The sequence below is a fragment of the Phyllobates terribilis genome, unplaced genomic scaffold (genome assembly GCF_046119375.1).
Source record: "Phyllobates terribilis strain yellow unplaced genomic scaffold, ASM4611937v1 Scaffold_9__5_contigs__length_417890890, whole genome shotgun sequence".
NCBI lineage: Eukaryota > Metazoa > Chordata > Amphibia > Anura > Dendrobatidae > Phyllobates > Phyllobates terribilis.
In genome coordinates, this window is record NW_027362769.1 from 330,842,245 (window position 1) to 330,863,935 (window position 21,691).

Consider the following 21,691-nt stretch of genomic DNA (forward strand, 5'->3'; position numbering starts at 1 on the left):
AATGTTCAGAAAGAACAACAAAGAGGTCGTATTCCTACACAGGGACAATGGCCAGACCAGACAATGTCAGACTTAACTGGGAGACGCCGCCAGCTGCTAACACCCAGGTGTCAATGTAATCATCTATTTCCAAGGCTATGTTCACACGGTGCATTTTTTTTCCGTAGGCAAAACAAGCTCTCTTGGCAGTAAAGAAACAATGAAAAAAAGCAGGTTTTGCTGAGTTTTTGTTGCGTTTTTTTTTTTACTGCGGTTTTGTCAGTATTCTCTTGCGTATGCTGATAAACTTTTGTGCAGAAAAAAATAACCCGATTCAATTTCAGCACGTTTTGGCACCAAAAACGCAGCAAAATCTGATGCCTATGTTTTTTTTGCAAATAGCCATTGCTTTTTATGGGTGAAAAACACTGCAAAAAAGCTGAAAGAAGTGACATGCTGCAGTTTGCAAAAAACACAGCTCTGACAAAAGTCAGGAAAAAAAAAAAACCAAGCTGTGTGCATGAGATTTCTGCAATCTCAGATTTTGCTGGTACTGTAAAACGCAGCTGAAAATTTGCATAAAAAACATGCAACATGTGAACATAGCCTTGGGCTGTGTGCCCACGATGCATTTTTTAAGCGTTTCCGCAGCGGCAAAAACGCTTAAAAAATGCTTGGTAGAAGGCCTGCCATGTTCCCCAATGATAATCCGCATGTGCTATGCACATGCTGCGGAAATTTCCGCTGCGGATTATCATTGCGGAAAAAAACGCAGCACTACCAATTATTTTGCGGAAGTGCTGCATTTTTGCCGCCATTGACTTGCATTAGAACGCATGGATTACGCATCACTGTATATGTAGATGCGCATTCCATGCGTTCTAATGTGCGGATGGTATCCGGGTGTGGAAGAGAGGAGACTCTCCTCCGGACCTGGGTAGCATAGAAAACTGTAAAAAAAAAAAAAAAAAAAATTATATTATAATATATATATATATATATATATATATATATATATATATATATATATATATATATATATATATATATATATATATATATATATATACACACATATATATACACACATATATATATATACATACACACACCTTCTGGCGGCCCCCAATGCGCTCCTCCTCGCATGCCAGCAGTTCGCGATGGACTGAAGGACCTGCGCTGACGTCATAGTCATGTGAAGAGTCACGCAACGCTGACGTCAGCAGGTCCTTTAGTGTACCGCTGCCGGCAAGGGAGAACGGAGGGAAGCAGGACACCGGGGGCCATCAGAGGGTAAGTATATATTTATTTTTTTTATTTTTTACCATTCTTTCGGTCACACTATATAAATCCATGCCGGTTGCATGGATTTATATAGTGTGACCAAGCTGACAAGCACTTTCCAAGTGATGCTAAAATCACTTGGAAAGCGCTTGTCAACCCGCATGCGGAAATGCATGTGAAGAACGCTTCACATCCGCTTGTCCCTGGCAGGAAAACGCATGTACAATCCGCATGCGTTTTTTCTGCCAGGGAGATGCAGAAACGCTCAAAAAAAATCCGGAGCATTTCTGCATCGTGGGCACATAGCCTTAGAGGAACAACAAAAGAACAGAACACAATTAATAAAAGATGCTACAAAATTGTTCAGTGATGAAGAATACTGATATTTAGTAATAAAAACACGCCTGGGACTGGTGCTCTAACACTAAGGCTATGTTCACACTAGGCATTTTTTATGCAGAGTTTCGGCTGCATTTTACAGTACCAGCAAAGTCTGAGATTTCAGAAATCTCATGCACACACATTGGTTTTTGTGTCATCAGTATTGTGTGCTTTGCATGAGAGCATGTCACTTCTTTCAGAGTTTTTTCACCCATTGAAAGTAATGGGTGGTGAAAGGCCTAGTGTGAACATAGCTATCAGGTTTTGTTGCGCTTTTAGTGAAAAAATACAAGCACAGCAGTATGTGAAACTCACTTATTTTTGTGATTTTACCATCTTGTCTTGGTCACCTGAGATGGCAGTTTGGATTAGGACAGTTTAATTAAATGAGTGATGTGTACAATGTAAACATCAGCACGTGATATCCTGTGATGGCGAAATTCCTGGAAAGGGCAGTGATTGAAATATGGCATCATAAACCCCCTATATGACCTATCCTATGTAAATACAAAACTTCCTGTCCAGATCCACATTCATTGTGACATTTAATGAGTATGGGCAGGGTGCGGGATAGCAATATTTGACGGCACAGTGAAATCCATTGTGTTGTTCAAGCTGACTAAATGCCAAAATTCCTCCCTGGAATGTAACCAGACGGGATGTAAGCAGAAATAGAAAAGTGTCATTCCCCAAAACTATTACTACTCTACATGTAGACATCACACAATTAGCCTATCAGTCAGCAGTTGTGTGTGTGTGAAAGGACAGGACAGCGCAGATGTGATTCATCACAGGAGAGCAGACCTGCGTTACCAGCTGCCGGAAGATCTTGCTAAACCAGCAATTCGTGCTTAGATTTTCATCACCGAGACTGGATATTGTTATGTAGATCTCAGTTTTTCAGCCTGTACGTTTGGAGGCTGAACAAGGTCACCTGCATGTACGGAAACCACTTGCCAATGTTTGCTCGCTATAAACGCAAGAATGAAAAAAAAAAATTCCAAGTGCCGGTACCAACCCCACATAGCACGAAGCAAAAACATCTTGATAAAAGATTACGGTGCCGGTATCATCTCACCTTGAAATCTATTTCGGTCTCTTTGCAGCAGGATATACAGCTTACAAGCAGCACAACCAGAGCAAAGAAACTGCAGACAGACAGCAGCACCAGGGACACCGGGACGTCACTGCTTGTAACATCTAAAAGGTAGAACGAAGAAAGAAAATCACTGTTAGTTATACACAGACCAGACCGGCAGATCACTATGAAACTAAACACACTGCGTGACTTGGCTGGGCTACTGACTAATGTTATCAAGCTAAAGGGACATCAGAAAATGACGTCTTGTTAAGTCCTCATTCAGTCGTCCGTTCTGTGTTTTTCACAGTTCGAACACATTCATTGTATTCCATGGGGCTACACAGCCGCAGGACCAAGATCAAAAATACCCATATAAGTCTATGGAAATCACGGACTACACACAGATACTATCAGTTTGCTGTCTGATCAGCATTCTAATGGGGAGAAGCTTTGTAATTATACCCCTTCCCCCTCCCCCAAACATTGATGGTAAAAAAACAGACACACTGCCCAAACACTGGTGAAAATTGGTCCTTTTTTAGTCTACGAGAAAAATCACTAATGTCTGAACAAGGCCTTACACCAAGTTTTTATGTTTGCCCATTAACCCCTCCTGTGAGCCACATCAGTTTCAGGGGCAGGGCTTGTCTCTGCCCGCTGTATTCTCTCTTTGCAATGTGCACCGACAGTGCGCTCTTGGCTGCTCATCACTTCTAATTAGAGCTGGCAAAGGAGTGCACTGTTACTGTGCATTGAGAATAACATTTCACAGTACTGAGCATATGTGGGAATTGACAACAGACGGCAAGCTCAGTAGAGCAGGGACAAGCTCAGCCCCTGAAACTGGTGTTACTTCATTTCAGGGTGGGGACAGAGGATACCCTGTTTGAGTATCCCAGCATACACTTGGGATTCTCAAACGAAATATGAAAACGGAAATAGGTAAAACAATAAAATAAAGCAGCTAGATTAGAGTGAAGGGTAGAGACTTATTTTGTTAAATAAACCATAAATAAACCATATTAAAACTATTACATTATTAAATGTCATTTAGGATGAAAATCAATATTAATTTTAGACCACCCCTTTAAAGAAGCATTTCCAAAGTTTTTATCCTCTTTATATATTGCAATCATATTATATAGCACTGTGTACTTACAATTGCTCATTTTGCCTTTCTACCCAGATAATTCTTCTCTTTTCTCTGCTCTATGTAGAAACTGGAAGTCTCTTGTCCCTGCATGCAGGGAAAATTGACCTCCTGTTTCTCCATAGAGCTTAGAAGGATTCAGCCAGTCAGTTTTTAATCACATGATATCATAGATCTAATGGAAAAGAGAAGAATTATCTGGGTAGAAAGACAAAATGAGCAATTGTAAGTACTCAGTGCTATATAATATGATGACTGCAATATATTAAGAGGATACAAAATTGATGGGAGGAGGGTGACTTAACCAAAAAAGACATTCTGGCAGTGTTTTTGTACTTACAATGTTACGTGATTCACAAAACAGTAAAAAAGTGGTAGCTGGATTCTGAAGGTCAGGTCAAATATGGTTTAGTAAATGGATATAGCTCTGTGTTATATTTTTGTCTGGTATTACACACTTGGAACAAAAAACCCTCATTTATTTTTGTGTCACCATATTCTCATAGCCAGGAGTTTGAGGAGAGGTGGATGAGGCTTATTTGTTGTGTGACAAGATCTAGATTTCACTGGTGCCATTTTGTGGTGCTTGTGACTTTTTGATTGCTTATTATACACTTTGGAAAGAAAAATGGGGAAAAAAAAACAAAAAAACAGCAATCCTAGATTTTTTTAACCCCTCAAGGACGCAGCCAGCTTTTTTTTTTTTTTTTTTTTTACTATTGCATATTGTCCCCATCTCTTTTGAAAAGCGATAATATTTTATTTTTCCATCAACATAGCCATAAGGCTATGTGCCCACGATGGAGAAATGCTCCGGATTATTTCCTGAGCGTTTCTGCATCTCCCTGGCAAAAAATCTGCAAGAGGATTGTACATGCGTTTTTCCTGCCAGGGACATGCGGATATGAAGCGTTCTTCACATGCATTTCCGCATGCGGGTTGACAAGCGCTTTCCAAGCGATTTTAGCATCACTTGGAAAGTGCTTGACAACTTGGTCACACTATGTAAATCCATGCAACCAGCATGGATTTATATAGTGTGACAGTAAAAGAATGGTAAAAAATAAAAACACAAATCTATACTTACCTTCTGATGGCCCCCGGAGTCTTTATCCAATGCGTCCTGGCTGCCAGCAGCTCGCGGTGGACTAAAGGACCTGCCGAAGTCAGCGGTCGCGTGATCCATCACATGACTAAGTGACGTCACCGCCGGTCCTTGAGTCACCCGCGAGCTGCTGGCAAGCCAAGACGCACCGGATAAAGACACCGGGGGCCATCAGAAGGTGAGTATAATGTATATTTTGTATTTTATTCTTTTTTTTACAGGTACTATGGTACCCAGGTCTGGAGGAGAGTCTCCACTTCTCCAGACCCGGGTACCATCTGCACATTGAAACGCATGGATTCCGCATGTACAGATGCAGTGATGCAGATTCCATGCGTTCCAATGCAAGTCAATGGCGGCGAAAACGCTGCGCTTCCGCTAAATAATTGGTAGTGCTGCAGCGGAAATTTCCGCAGCATGTGCACAGCACATGCGGATTATCATTGGGGAACATGGCAGACCTTCTACCAAGCATTTTTTAAGAGTTTCTGCAGCGGAATTGCTGCCGTGGAAACGCTTAAAAAACACATAATGGGCAAATAGCCTAAGATGTTTTTTTTTTGCAGGACGAGTTGTCATTTTACCACACAATGGAAAATGAGTACAAAAATTCCTAGCAGCGTTGAAATAGTGACACCCCCCCCCCCCCAAAAAAAAAATCCATGGCGGAATTACTTTTTGTTTCTTTTATAACCTATTTTTACTTAATGGGTGCAGAAAATTTCCATCAAAACTCTTCAAAAGCTTGTGGGAACGTAGCCTTAAAGTGAACCCACCATGTGATTCATGCTGCCCAAACTGATTACGGCCCGGTTGCATGATGGCAGCCAGGTATATTCTTCTCTGAAACACCTTGGCAATTCAGAGAAAATAGAGTTAAAAGGATCTTGTTAAAGGATAAACCCATCATTCACCTGATGCAGTGCTGGGATCGTCAAAATATATGTTCTCTGAAATGCAGGAGAATTTCAGATTTAAAAAAAAAATAATCATATTAGAATATAATAAAAATCATATTATAATCAAACCATTATAATCTGGTTTGGGCAGTATGAAATCGAGAGACTGGTTCCCTTTAAATAAAAGCAAATTTATGCATGTTTGGTATCAGAGTCATACTCCCTGGTCTTCCTCAAAGCGTAACAGCAGGAAGTCCACTCTAAGGCCACATGTAGGCCATGTTCACATGTTGCGTTTTTTTCCTGCAGGCAGTGCTCTCTTGGCAGTAAAGAAGCTGCTTACAAAAAGCAGGTTTTGCTGTGTTTCTCAGGTTCCCAAAGTTCAGCTTTACTTCCACAACAGAAGCATGAACACAAGTCACCAAAGCAAGACATATGCAAAACCATTTTTTGGATAAAGGGCAATTTGATCACATTAATGGAAAAAATAGTGAATATTCTGAACATAAAAGTTCATGAAAAAATACACAATTACAATTGTAACAACGGAAGGGAGGTGAATCGGTCGGGAATAGTTTACCCAAGACAGTGTCAGAGCATGGACTTTGTAGGACACGCTTTACTTTCACACATTGGTTGGCCCTTGAGTTTTTCAGGTACTGTTCAATTTCACACCTTGATCAGCCAATGTTTACTTTGCACATATCACTAATTTAACTATACTGTACTAATCCTTACTGCCATTTTCAGTTGAGACAGACATTATGGTTTCAACTTGAGGGGGGGAGGGTGGTGGAAATCACAAAAATAAATGTGTTTTACATCCTGCTATACTTGCTTTTTCTCACTAAAAATGCAGCAAAACCTGATTACTGTGTTTTTTCACTCACTGCTTTCTGTGGGTGAAAAAAAGCTCAAAGTAGTGACATGCTGCAGTTTTCCAATTCAGTCAGTAAAAAAAAAAAAGCAATGTGTGCATGAGCTTTCTGAAATCTCATATATTTTGCCGGTACTGTAAAACGCAGCTTTTAATTTGCAAAAAAAAAAAGACAAAGCAAAAATAAAAAAAAAACACGCAATGTGTGAACATAGCCTTACATGTTCAGTATTTGAGTAAATAAAATGCAAACCGGATCACAGCCTGCTTGGGAAAACTAGGGTGAAAAACATGCCAAAAAAATACAGGCTCAGCTTGTAGAACATTTCATATTTTTCTATTGACTGGCAGCCAACATGTAGCAGAAATTTTAAATGCAGAGAAAAAAAAAAAAAAAGGTTTGATTTACAGTACGTATGGTCATTTTTAACAGTGGCTTAAAGAGTACCCTTCGCCAATTTTAGCATGCTAACAGCCGTGTCTGTAACATGGGAGCTATGACGCTGTGTTCTCTGTGCGTGCGCAGTGAGGCTGTGTAGTTCGCAGCTTCACTATGTATGTGCTATGACGCTCTATTCCCCGCGCATGCGCCATTTTCATTTTTTTTTTGCTTCCCTTCTTTGCAGAGCCTTAACTTTATTTTTCCGTCAATATGGCCATGCGAGGGCTTGTTTTTTTGCAGGACGAGTTGCACTTTTCAACATGTACCATAAAGTATACTGAAAAAAATTCCAAGTGCGGTGAAGTTGCAAAAAAAAAGTTCAATTCCACAATTTTTTTTTTTTTTTTTACCATGTTCACTAAATGCTAAAACTGACCCGCCGTTAGGATTCTCCAAGTCATTAAGAGTTTGTAGATACCAAACATGTATAGTTTCTTTTTTAAGTGGTGAAAAAAAACATCCAAAAATTTGCAAAAAAAAAAAAAAAGGGCGTCATTTTCCGAGTCCCGTAGTGTCCATTTTTGTGATCTGAGGCCGGGTGATGGCTCATTTTTTGAGAGTCGAGCTGAAGTTTTTATTGATACCATTTCAGGGTAGATACTATGTTTTGATCGCCCGTTATTGAAATGTTGCGGCGACCAAAAAAACAAGTAATTTTGGAGTTGAAATTTTTTCTTGTTACGCCGTTTACCGATCGCATTAATTATTTTTATATTTTAATAGATCGGGCGGTGATACCAAATATGTGTATTTTTTATTGTTCTATTTTGAATGGGGCAAAAGGGCGGTGATTTGAACTTTTAAAAACTTTTTTTTTTTCACTTTTTACATGCTTCAATAGTCTCCATAGGAGACTTGAAGCTGCGATTATCTGATCACTTGTGCTACACATAGCGGGGCTTCAACTCCCCTAGCAAAAAGTATGGTGACCCCAACACAGTATGATGCCCCAACTGTCATCCCCATACAGCCCTCCACGCAGTATAATGGGCCCCGCATAGTCCTCCACGCAGTATAATGGGCCCCGCATAGTCCTCCACGCAGTATAATGGGCCCCGCATAGTCCTCCACGCAGTATAATGGGCCCCGCATAGTCCTCCACGCAGTATAATGGGCCCCGCATAGTCCTCCACGCAGTATAATGGGCCCCGCATAGTCCTCCACGCAGTATAATGGGCCCCGCATAGTCCTCCACGCAGTATAATGGGCCCCGCATAGTCCTCCGCGCAGTATAATGGGCCCCGCATAGTCCTCCGCGCAGTATAATGGGCCCCGCATAGTCCTCCGCGCAGTATAATGGGCCCCGCATAGTCCTCCGCACAGAATAATGGGCCCCGCATAGTCCTCCGCGCAGAATAATGGGCCCCGCATAGTCCTCCGCGCAGAATAATGGGCCCCGCATAGTCCTCCGCGCAGAATAATGGGCCCCGCATAGTCCTCCGCGCAGAATAATGGGCCCCGCATAGTCCTCCGCGCAGAATAATGGGCCCCGCATAGTCCTCCGCGCAGAATAATGGGCCCCGCATAGTCCTCCGCGCAGAATAATGGGCCCCGCATAGTCCTCCACGCAGAATAATGGGCCCCGCATAGTCCTCCACGCAGAATAATGGGCCCCGCATAGTCCTCCACGCAGAATAATGGGCCGCGCATATTCCTCCACACAGTATAATGGGCCCCACATAGTCCTCCACACAGTATAATGGGCCCCACATAGTCCTCCATACAGTATAATGGGTCCCACATAGTCCTCCATACAGTATAATGGGTCCCACATAGTCCTCCATACAGTATAATGGGTCCCACATAGTCCTCCATACAGTATAATGGGCCCCACATAGTCCTCCATACAGTATAATGGGCCGCACATAGTCCTCCATAAAGAATAATGGGGATCACATAGTCCTCCATACAGAATAATGGGGACCACATAGTCTTCCATACAGTATAATGGGCCCCACATAGCCCTCTACAGAGTATAATGGGTCTCAGTCCTCCATATGGAGTCATGGGCCAAACAATCACGCTGAGGGCCAGTTTTGACCCATGTGCCAGAGTTTGACACGTATGGCATAACACAAATGACGTGTAGTTATAAATTTACTCACCTTTTTATAATCAGGTGACCATTCTCAAACTCTAGCTCATTTATTTACAAGTGGGCTCTGCGGCAAGTGTGCCAGTACTGGGGAATAGACGGGAGGGCGCCATGATTGTCAGCAGTACATTATTAATGATGGCTCCCATATCAGGCTCATGTGCAGGGAGATCGCTTGTGAGGAATTTGACTTCATTCCTTCTTGTAAAGTAATTTGGGTTATAGCTATATTATGTATTCCTGATAACGCAGTAACCCTTGGTTTTGGAGAAGTCCGCAGTAAAGCATAACATTTTATGTATTAAAAATCCAGACACAAATCCTGCTAATGATTACATTTGAGCTGCCGCTTGCACCCATGTTACCTGGTTTCTTCACCTGTACGTAGCACTCAGAATCATGGCTCCACTTGTAAAATATTAAAAATATACAGGAGTAACAGAAGCAGTGATAAAAATCTGCACTTTCCTTCCAGGTCGCCCTCTATATATAGCATCTGGTTTCGTGGTTTGCCAAGATGCTCACCACATAAATGCTATTGTCAGAGCTCGTGGGAGAGAAGAGCCGGAGCTGCTGCCATGTCAGTGATGAGGGCTTCTTACATCAGAGACTTTCCTGTTCTTGTCCTTCATCCAAGATTTCTCTGTTCCTGTATTTAGAGGGGGGAGTTCTCCATATACCCCAACCCACAGTAACCACACTCTCCTTAAGGATCCAGAGCTGATCAAGACGGCAGAGAAGACTTTCACTACAACCTACTTCACAAGAATAAATCCCGAGTATATTTCTGAGTAGCTTATTGAAACCAACAATATGGATAAATTATGCCGTGATGCTAGATACAGTTATATGAAAAAGTTTGGGCACCCCTATTAATCTTAAGCTTAATGTGTTATAAAAATTGGTGTTTTTGCAACAGCTATTTCAGTTTGATCTATGTAATAACTGTTGGACACAGTAATGTTTCTGCCTTGAAATGAGGTTTATTGTACTAACAGAAAATGTGCAATCTGCATTCAAACAAAATTTGACAGGTGCATAAGTATGGGCACCTCACCAGAAAAGTGACATTAATATTTAGTAGATCCTCCTTTTGCAAAAATAACAGCCTCTAGTCGCTTCCTGTAGCTTTTAATGAGTTCCTGGATGAAGGTATTTTTGACCATTCCTCTTTACAAAACAATTCCAGTTCAGTTAAGTTTGATGGTCGCCGAGCATGGACAGTCCTCTTCAAATGATCCCACAGATGGTCAATGATATTCAGGTCTGGGGACTGGGATGGCCATTCCAGAACATTGTAATTGTTCCTCTGCATGAATGCCTGAGTAGATTTGGAGCGGTGTTTTGGATCATTGTCTTGCTGAAAGATCCATCCCCTGTGTAACGTCAACTTTATCACTGATTCTAGAACATTATTGTCAAGAATCTGCTGATACTGAGTGGAATCCATGCGTCCCTCAACTTTAACAAGATTCCCGGTGCCGGCATTGGCCACACAGGCCCAAAGCATGATGGAACCTCCACCAAATTTTACTGTGGGTAGCAAGTGTTTTTCTTGGAATGCTGTGCTTTTTTGCCGCCATGCATAACGCCTTTTTGTATGACCAAACAACTCAATCTTGGTTTCATCAGTCCACAGGACCTTCTTCCAAAAAGAAATTGGCTTCTCCAAATGTGCTTTTGCATACCTCAGCCGACTCTGTTTGCGGCGTGCTTGCAGAAATGGCTTCTTTCGCATCACTCTCCCATACAGCTTCGCCTTGTGCAAAGTGCGTTGACCGATGCACAGTGACACCATCTGCAGCAAGTTGATGCTGCAGCTCTCTGGAGGTGGTCTGAGGATTGTCCTTGACTGATCTCACCATTCTTCTTCTCTGCCTTTCTGATGTTTTTCTTGGCCTGCCACTTCTGGCCTTAACAAGAACTGTCCCTGTGTTCTTCCATTTCCTTACTATGCTCCTCACAGTGGAAACGGACAGGTTAAATCTCTGAGACAGCTTTTTGTATCCTTCCCCTGAGCAACTATGTTGAATAATCTTTGTTTTCAGATCATTTGACAGTTGTTTTGAGGAGCCCATGATGCCACTCTTCAGAGGAGATTCAAACAGGAGAACAACTTGCAAGTGGCCACTTTAAGTAGCTTTTCTCATGATTGCATACACCTGGCTATGAAGTTCAAAGCTCAATGAGGTTACAAAACCAAAAAAAGTGCTTTAGTAAGTCAGTAAAAAGTAGGTAGGAGTATTTAAAACAAGAAAATGATAAGGGTGCCCATACTTATGCACCTGTCAAATTTTGTTTGAATGCAGATTGCACATTTTCTGTTAGTACAATAAACCTCATTTCAAGGCGGAAACATTACTGTGTCCAACAGTTATTACATATATCAAACTGAAATAGCTGTTGCAAAAACACCAATTTTTATAACACATTAAGCTTAAGATTAATAGGGGTGCCCAAACTTTTTCATATAACTGTATGCATGTACATTATATAAGGAGAAGCAGCGTGACCATCGCATAGACACTCCAAGGCTGAAAGTGTGGGCATCCTTGAAATTGTTCCAGAAAATTAAGTATTTCTCCCAGCAAATTATTGCAATTATACAGGTTTTGTTATTCACATGTTTATTTCCTTTGGAACACAACAAAAAAAGAGAAAAGGCAAATTAGACATAACTTCACAAAAAAAAGTGCAGTCAAAATTTTTGGTACACAACTTTGTTTCAAGCAAGCGATGCTCGAGCAAGCTCACCTGCGGCAAGTAACAGATGTGGGCAATATGAAAATCACACCTAAAACCAGATAAAAAGGGGAGAACTTGACTCAATCTTTGCATTGTGTGTACCACATTAAGCATGGAGAACAGAAAGAGGAGACGAGAACTGTCTGAGGACCAACATTTTTGAAAAATAAAAACAATCTCAAGGTTACAAGCCAATCTCCAGAGATCTTGATGTTCCTGTGTCCACAGTGAGCAACATATATCAAAAAGTTTACAACCCATGGCGCTGTAGCTAATCTCCCTTGACGGCAGAGAAAAATGTTTGAAAGGTTGCAATGCAACGCAGAGTAGCCCGGATGGTGGATAAGCAGCTCCAATCAAGTTACAAAAAAATACAAGTTTTCCTGCAGGCTCAGAGTGCATCAGAGTCAGCGCGAGCTATGAGTCGACATTTGAATGAAAAGTAACACTATGGCAGGAGACCCAGGAGGACCCCACTGCTGACAAAGACATTTGCCAAAGTATGTGAGTAAGCCAAAATCCTTCTGGGAAAGTGTCTTGTGAACAGATGACACCAAGATGGAGCTTTTTGATGAAGCACAACATTCTACTGTTTACCGAAAACGGAATGAGGCCTACAAAGAAAAGAACATAGTACCTACAGTCAAATATGGTGGCAGTTCAAAGATGTCTTGGGGTTCTTTTGCTGCCTCTGGCATGAGGTGCCTTCACTGTGTGCAAGACATCATGAAATCTGAAGATTCGCAATGTAGTGGCCAGTGTAAAATAAGCTGGATTGGAGTCCTAGGTCATGGGTCTTCCAGCAGGACAATGACCCCAAACATATTTCAAAAAGCCCCCAGAAATGGATGGAAAAGCGCTGGAGATTTCTGAAGTGGCCAACAATGATTCCGGATCTAAATCCTATTGAACACTTGTGGAGAGAAAATTGCTGTTGGGAGAAGGAGCCTTCAAATATGAGAGAGAGACCTGGAGCAGTTTATAAAAAAAAAAATAAAAGTCCAAGATTCCAGCTGATAGGTGTCAAGGCTGTGTGCCCACGATGCGTTTTTAATGCGTTTCTGCAGCGTTTTTGCAGCTGCGGAAAAGCATTAAAAACGCATGGTAGAAGGGCAGCAATGTTCCCCAATGATAATCCGCATGTGCTGTGCACATGCTGCGGAAATTTCCGCTGCGTATTATCATTGCGGAAAAAAACGCAGCACTACCAATTATTTTGCGGAAGCGCTGCATTTTCACCACCATTGACTTGCATTAGAACGCGCCAATTCCGCAAGACTGCATCTGTACTTGCGTAATTGGCGCGTTCTAATGTGCGGATGGTACCCGGGTGTGGAGAAGAGAAGACTCTCCTCCACACCCAGGTACCATAGAAACTGTAGAAACAAGAATAAAATAAAAAATAAAGATTATATTCACCTTCCGACGGCCCCCTTCCCTGTGCTTGCGGGCAGGACTGAAGGACCTGCGGTGACGTCAAAATGTGACGGCAGGTCTTTCAGTCCAGTGTCCAGCGATCAGCTGGCAGCCGGGAAGGAGCGCAGCAACACACACCGGGCCATCGGAAGGTAAGTATGGTTTATTTTTTTATTTTTAACCATTCTTTGGGGTCACACTATATAAATCCATGCCGTTTGCATGGATTTATATAGTGTGACCAAGTTGACAAGCACTTTCCAAGTGATGCTAAAATCGCTTGGAAAGCGCTCGTCAATCCGCATGCGGAAACGCATGTGAATCCGCATGTATTTCGCAGGAAAAACGCATGTACAATCCGCATGCGTTTTTTCTGCCAGGGAGATGCAGAAATGCTGCAGAAATTTTCTGCTTCATTTCTGCATCGTGGGCACATAAGAAGTTGATGGTTATAGGAAGCGACTGATTGCAGTTATTTATTCCAAAGGATGTGCAACCAAATATTAAGCTGAGGGTGCCAACTAGTGTTGAGCGAGTATGTTCTGTCCGAGCGCCGAGTATTTACAGCTGCTCGGTGATCTGGTTGAATCGCTCCCGTGTGCATGATTTGCGACTGTTTGACAGCTTTATTACATGGGAGGAATGTCTATTTCTTACACATTCCTCACATGTAATAAAACTGTCAAACAGTTGCAAATCATGCACACGGGAGCGATTGAACCATATCACAGAGCAGCTGTAAATACTCGGAGCTCGGCCCGAGCATACTCGGTGAAAGGGTTAATAGAACATACTCACTCAACACTAGTGCCAATTATTTTGTCCGGTCCCTTTTTGGGGTTGTGTGAAATTATGTCCAATTTGTCTTTTTTTTCTTGTTGTTCCAATACACACAAAAGGAAATAAACATGTGTATAACAAAACATGTAATTGCAATAATTTTCTGAGTGAAATGTTTCATTTTTTGGAACAATTTCAAGGGTGCGAACACTTTCAGCCATGACTGTATGTACTCATGACAGTGCACATGTGCTGCAAGTACAGGGACATCATGACGACAGCGATATACAGGCAGAATAGCGTTGTGCATTGCTTAGTGGCCGCTGCGGAGTTCACTTCAATGGGAGTGCAATACTCATTGGTGGCCAACAAAGCAGTGTATGGGACCACTGTACTCCGCTTAGTTATAGCTGCTGTCGGAGGGATTTTTGGCTGACTGGTGGGTGTGCCGGGTGTTGGACCTCCACCAATCTCATACTGATGATCTAACCAGCGGATAGGTCATAGATGATTAGACCCAGAGGCCCTCTGTAAGTGCCTTCTCCCCTCTGCATCAAAGCCGTATACGTGGATGTCAACTGTGGTGTGGGCACACTGCGGGACGTAGAACAGGTGAGGCCATCATGATTTGGGCTCGTGGTTATTACTGGATTGGCTTTTGGGAGTCACGTTTCCAGTGCCTTTGCGCTACTAATGTAATTTTTCTGTTGATAGATCACAGATTAGAGTAGGCTTTTTTTTCTTATTACCCCAGGATGAAATGAAGTTCATTTTGGAAGTACATAACATTTTGGAATCAATTTATTCCAATTCTTGAGCAACAGAATGAACAAAAACAGCAATTTCAGAATGGTCTTTAATGCCATGATTGGTGGGAGCCGGCAACTCAGCGGGAGTCACTTTCAGGATCAGAAATGGTTCTCTCTAGGACAAGATACATGTTTGTCCGACAAAACCTTGGTGATATGTAAGCTATATAGCATACTATATATATTACAAAAAACACAGCAGCACACACACACACACAATAACTGGGTGCACAACTCTTCCAAGGGTACTGGCTCAATATCCTATCAACAGTATAAAACTGAATAAAGGGATGTGGGCAGCACATCCAAGAAAGGGCAAAAAGGGATCCTTTATTCGCCAAGTACATTTCAGCTCGCTCTTTTGAGGCTATCACAAGCAGTGACTGAAACGTAGCTGGCATTGGTGATTAAAGGATCCCTTTTTTTCACATTATTGGATATTTAAATAAATATCTATAGTGAGTCATGCTTAGTAGGAGGCAGCGTTCACACAGGCACTGGATTCTTGTGTCAAAACAATGCGACATTCATTTCCATAGGTTGCACAGCACCGAAAACAAAACCACAAACACAAAATCCCCATCCTTATACAGGGGCTAATACATATGCCTGAGCTAGTCTCAGTTTGGTCAAACAAAATGGCTATTGTCCATAGCAACCAGTGATACTTGACGTTTTGTGAACACAACCTGTGCAGTCTCATTTCAGACAGAGATCCTGGCTGGTCTCTCTCCAGCTGCAACACACAGACTTCTCAGCTTCCGCAGCTGACTAAAGTGAACATCTAGCCTGGTTATATGCAGAGTCAGCCAGGCACACCTAATCAGAAGCTGGTTAAACCTTAGCCTACCTGGCTTTGCTAAACACATACATATATACGTATGTATTTTTTTATTACACACCTTGCGCAAAAGAAACAAAATCCATAACCAATAAGGGCATGAATAAGAGGACAGTGCTATTATTGTTTGGGAAAATCAAATTACTGGTGAGTAATTATCTTTTCCCCCAATCAACCTGACCGCACCACAGAGTGAATTAATAAGGGACTCTCTGCGTTGTGGAGAATTACCACCTGGAGAACCTTCCTTCCAAAGGAAAGTTCAGAGTTCCCCAAGTCCAACCTATAGTGTTTGACAAAGGTTGATGGAAAAGACCAAATAGCTGCCCTACAAATGTATTCAATACGTAGCTGAGGAACTAGTAATAGCCCTAGTATATTGTACTCGGATATCCTGAGGAGGATTCTGACCACCCGAGGATCAAGCTAAGAATATGGCAGATATAACCCACCTAGACAGGGAGGTTTAAGTGGCGGCTTTCCATTTACTAGTGTCCTGAAATAATGCAAATAGGCAGTGTTCCTCCTCTCCAGTCCTCAAGGCCCACCACAAGATCATGAGGATATCACCTGTACAATACTAAAGAAATCCCAGAAAAAGTTGGTGGGCTTTGAGGACTGCAATTGAACACTGGGTTATTAGATTTTCTCCCAAAAAGACGTAGCTCTTAGGTAGAGGAGCAAACATCTAACATGTAGAATGTTTAACGCTTCCCCCTGCCAAATCCCCACAAAAGGAAGGAAGAACAATTTCTAAGGGTCTATGAAAATTAGAGGCTACTTTGGCCAAAAAAGCTGGGACAGGTTTAATGACTTTCTGCAAGAATGATTTAAAAGAGGATTTATAGAGTTAGCCTGTAATTCATTAATCATCCTGGCAGATGTCAAAGCTACAAGTAGAACTGGTTTAAGAACTTTTAAGGAAGATATTGGCTCAACAGAAACAGAGTAAGAGCCCCCAAGACTAGGTTAAGATCCTATGAAGCCACTAAAGGTCCCGTCACACTAAGCGATGCAACAGCGATCCCGACAACGATACGACCTGTCAGGGATCGTTGCTGCGTCGCTAATACATCGCTGGTGAGCTGTCAAACAGGCAGGCTCACCAGCGATGAGGGGAGCAGCGACATTGTGGAAAGAATCGTTCCACGATGTCCTGCTCCCGTTACCAGCCTGCTGCTTAAGCAGGAGCAGGCTGGTAACTATGGTAAATATCGGGTTACTAAGTGCGCGTGTGCCCCTAGTAACCCGCTGTTTACCATGGATACCACTCTGCTACGGTGCGCTGGAGCCTCCGCGCACCGTAGCAGAGTGGTATCTATGGTAAACAGCGGGTTACTAAGTGCGCGCGTGCCCGTAGTAACCCGATATTTACCATGGTTACCAGCCAGATCGTTGGTCCCGCTGGTCACACACAGCGATGTGTGCTGGCCAGCGGGAGGCCAACGACCAAAAAATGGTCCAGGACACTTTGCAACGATCAGCGACCTCACAGCAGGGGCCTGATCGTTGCAAAGTGTCACACATAGCGACATCGCTGGTGAGTCACCAAAACCGTGACACAGCAGCGATCTCGCTAGCGATATCGCTTAGTGTGACGGGGCCTTAAGTCCTGCAATGGGTCTAAGCGATAGGAAGCTTTGACAAGCCGAACCACCAATGGGTGGTCAGCAATTAAACAGGGTGCTCAGGGTTGCAGCCTGGACTTTGAGTGTCCTGCTGGAGAGACCCATGTTAGTCCTTTTTTTCAAGAAATCAAGGGTGTATGTTAAAAGGATATACACACAGATGTTCACAAGAGAAGATATCCATTTTGGAACACGAGGAACAGGTTTCTAAGTTCTAACATATATTCTAGAAATTACAAATTTCCTACTCAGGATCAGACTTCAAACTCCAGGCCGTCAGGTGTAGAGCTTGAACCTACGCATGGAAAAGCAACCCCAAGATAATAAATCTGGAACTTCCGGAGGGATCCATTGATCAGATACAGACAGGACTCAGCCAGGTAAACTAGGTTCTTGTGGGCCAGAAGGGAGCTATAACTATCACACTTGCCCTGTCCTCCCAAATTTTCTTCCGTACCACCAATACAATAGAAAGGGTAAAAGGTGTAAACTAGACTGAAATTCCACTTGTGGTGCAAAGCATCCACCTCACAAGGGTATTCCCTTTGATTTAGGGTGCATTCACCACAAATCTGTCTGCATAGATGTTTGCTGCCAGATTCTTTATCACACAGACCTGCTGAGTATTGTTCTATTCTGATCCTCGATATCCGATCAGAATAGGACATGCTCCGAGTTTTACAGATCTTTTTCTCGTGTCCGTGATCTTAATAGCTGTATGACGGGATCTATGATACTATGGGTCCGAACTGCTGTCCGATTATAAAAGGAAAAAAAAAAGAAAAAAAGACAGCACTCTGACATTTCACATGGATGTGTGAATCCACTCAAAGGGTGAAAATGCTGGTATTTTCACATTTTTCAGGTAGCAAAGATCAATTGCCAGCCTTCTCCAAAAGAAGAACAATCTGGTTGAACACTGACTGAGCGCACACTACTCCTGACTCAGATGGTGTCGACTTAGATAATCTGCCACTGAATTTTCCTCCCTTTTCAGATAGTGGACAGAGGGCCAGGGGGTCTGCTTTTGGAATTCTGAAGATTTTTCGGGTTTACTTCATAAGCAATCTGGATGTAATGCCTTCCCCCCTGGTGATTGAGCCAAGATACTGTTCTACTGTTGTCTGACAAAATAACTACAATTTTCCACATAATTCAAAAATGGGTCTCCCTCAGACATTATTACCACTGTCAACGCCTTCTTGTTTGAGGCGCTCCTCTCTAGATACAGACCCAAATTCCCCTGATCTCACATATGAGCCACTCACCAAACCAGACTTGTGCTCGTAGTAATTGAGGGACTGTGAACCTTCCACTGGAAGAGAGAGTATAGAGTTTAGATACCCGAATCCTCCAATTCAGATGATCTGGATTCTTGTACCAGAAAGAGATTATCGACTATTGGAAGGGTCTGGTGTCCATCTGGCCCACCGGAAAGCTGGGATAAATACTGCCAGGGTGCCAAAGAGAGCAATCGCATTTCGAGGAGGAACCTCCAGACAGAGGAGTAACCCAAGCCACCTTGTTTATCTGCTGGGAGGAAATGGCTCCATTGCAAGGAGTTTATTCCCAAAAGATTTGGACCTGCAAGAGACTTAGTCTGGTTTTCTCTCTGTTCACAATTCAACCTAGGGATTTAAGAATTTGTACCAGACAACACGGTCCAGGCGCACACAAAGAAAAAAAAAAAACCCCAGGTACTCGAAGAGGATATGCCGAGTCTTCTGCTATGAGTTTCACAAAGACTCTGGGAGCCACAGAAATCCAGAAAGGAAGACACTTGCTCATCCAACCCTGTTTTCCTTCCCTCTTCTAGCATCTTCATGAGGAGGCGAGAGCTGGAGGATCAAAAGGACTTTTTATAATGGGGGTAAAGGATGGATAACTTTCCTCCTGTCTGCAACTCCATGGCAAAGAGTGACGTTTTACCGCATGTGGTCACTACTGTCATGTGGAAACCTAGCCTACCTGGTGGTAAAGGAGTCATGCAAAACGTGGTGTGGTATCATCGAGCAATTCTCAATCCAGAGTTGAGATAAAGACTAGCCACACAGACAATATGACATACTTTGAAGATGATTCAGTACCCAGCAAACAACACGTAGCATTATAAAGGTGAGTCACTTAGTCCACTTCCCATTCTCACACCCAGGTGTCTAAAGCACATCTTTCCTTCTATAATCGTACAACTGGAAAACAGGAACAGCAGCGAGTCCTGCATAAGAGTTGGGCAAAAAGATTCACAAGAACCTGGGTCCAGTGGCCACATCTGTAGCCATTGATCAGACAAGAGTCCCGAGAACCTCAACACCTCTTGATTAGTAGGCACAGAACCTCGTTTGTTAGGCCCATTAATAAAAAGTCACGGCTGCTGTGGGGCCACGAATGACCCACATGTCCCTAGTTCAGGGTTTTACAAATCTTATTTGCTCAACTTTACCCCTGGATAGCTGAAATGCAGTATAGTTTCCAAAAAAGGAGACCATCCATTCTGATTCCCCGATTGTCATTTCTCATAAAATCTGTAGGTAAGACTCTTGTTTATGGTCTACCACAACGGACAAAGGTGCTGTATTCACAAAAAGGCAGGGAATTTTAACATTAAGAAATGCACTGCCAATTACTTTATCATGTTATTATAGAAGTATTGCAGCAATTACAACATTAGTTGCAGATGGAGGTGGGGAAGATCTCCTGAGTTGGCCACACGAGAGGCCAAAAGCTTTAGGTAGACCGCCTTTTTCTCTCGACTACCCCACAGACATGAACACTCAAGTTCAGCAGAATCTTCATGTGTGTTTTTTAACTGGGAATAAAAAGAAAGACACGGGTTTGCTTTCCTGAAACGAGAAAGATACGGCCATCGACATGCCAAATTCTTTTCTCCCAGGACATCTGTTGTGGGAGAGCTGGAAGCCCTTAAACATCAGCTGGTCAGCAGGGTCAATTACGGGCTACGTTGAAACAAACAATTGTGTGCAGAATGACTTCTATTGGTCAGTATACTGTCCAATCTGCTAGTTTACAGAAGTTCACATAAGTTACACTTTTCACGCGGAAGAAAAAAAAACTAATTTCAGCATGCATTAGACAAAGCTAGTTCATTTGGTCTATTAGCCAAGGATAGTGCCATTTGGCCAAATTGAGGCTAATAGTGGAAAGATCAAGATCTATTTCAGGCAGCTCCCATTTCTCTACGGTATCCCAGGAGCCGTTTCTCAAAAAGACCACACAAGGCCGCATGTTGCTAGTGCCACTATGAGCAGACTGCGTGGCCTAAATGTTCTATCGTGGCCTGCAGAGTCTCCAGACTTGTCTACAATCGAGCACATCTGGGACGTCATTGGTCACAAATGCAAAGGGAGCTGCCAGCAACAGATCTTGATGATTTGCTCAAATGCATTCAGTGAGACAAAAACATTCCACAGACGACCATCAATCTCATCCTGTGTTTTCCATCATTTCACGACTTTTCCGTCTTAGCGTTGTAATGGCAATGTTGGGTGTATATACGTATTTTTTTTATGCATATAAAACTACTAGCCTAAGACAAAAGCCTAATAATGTCTTACACATAGATCTCCAACAAGCACAACAGTATGATAAGGAATGACAAGAATGTCAAGGCTTGTAAGGTAACAGGCACAGCTTCACTGAAAATACTCTGCAATCCTACAGAAAACCCTTTGAGGCTATTAGTGTCCGAATGAAGCAGCAACAGCTCAGCTCGGAGGTTCATTAGTCCAAAATACTAAATCTGGCCGAACACTAGAGATTCAGAATTGCCGAAAAAGCCAACTTGGACCATTTCTGCCAATTGTGAGCGCCTCCTTTTGACATCAATACGAGTGGCTGATGACAGATACTGCTGAAAAGTTGATCTTCTGCGATTATTTTGGCCGTTATAGAGGTCTAAAAAAGTCATTGATGGCAAACAGCAGATCTACATCCCACACTGCTCTATGGGGCTATGGGCACTGCATGTATACAAGCTATATTAGGTATATGCAAACACACCAACATGTTGTCATTTTTTTTTTTTTTTTTTAAGTCAATTAACCCTTCGATGTCAATCACGACATTGCAGCGCCATCCATCACACGAGATGTCGTTGCGGAGTCCTGGCCTGAAGCAGCAGCAAGAAAAACAACTACAACCACGTACAATCGACATGGAGGC

At 42.6% G+C, this 21,691-nt stretch overlaps 1 protein-coding gene across 2 annotated transcripts in view; it reads right to left on the reverse strand.

Moving 5' to 3' along the window:
• LMTK2 (lemur tyrosine kinase 2) overlaps nt 1-21,691 on the reverse strand; it is a 72,563-nt gene that overhangs the window by 46,241 nt on the left and 4,631 nt on the right. For both annotated transcript variants that reach the window (XM_073647994.1, XM_073647993.1), the window contains exon 2: nt 2,723-2,844. In XM_073647994.1, the coding sequence (XP_073504095.1) occupies nt 2,723-2,844 (122 nt within the window). The remainder of the gene's footprint in view (nt 1-2,722; nt 2,845-21,691) is intronic.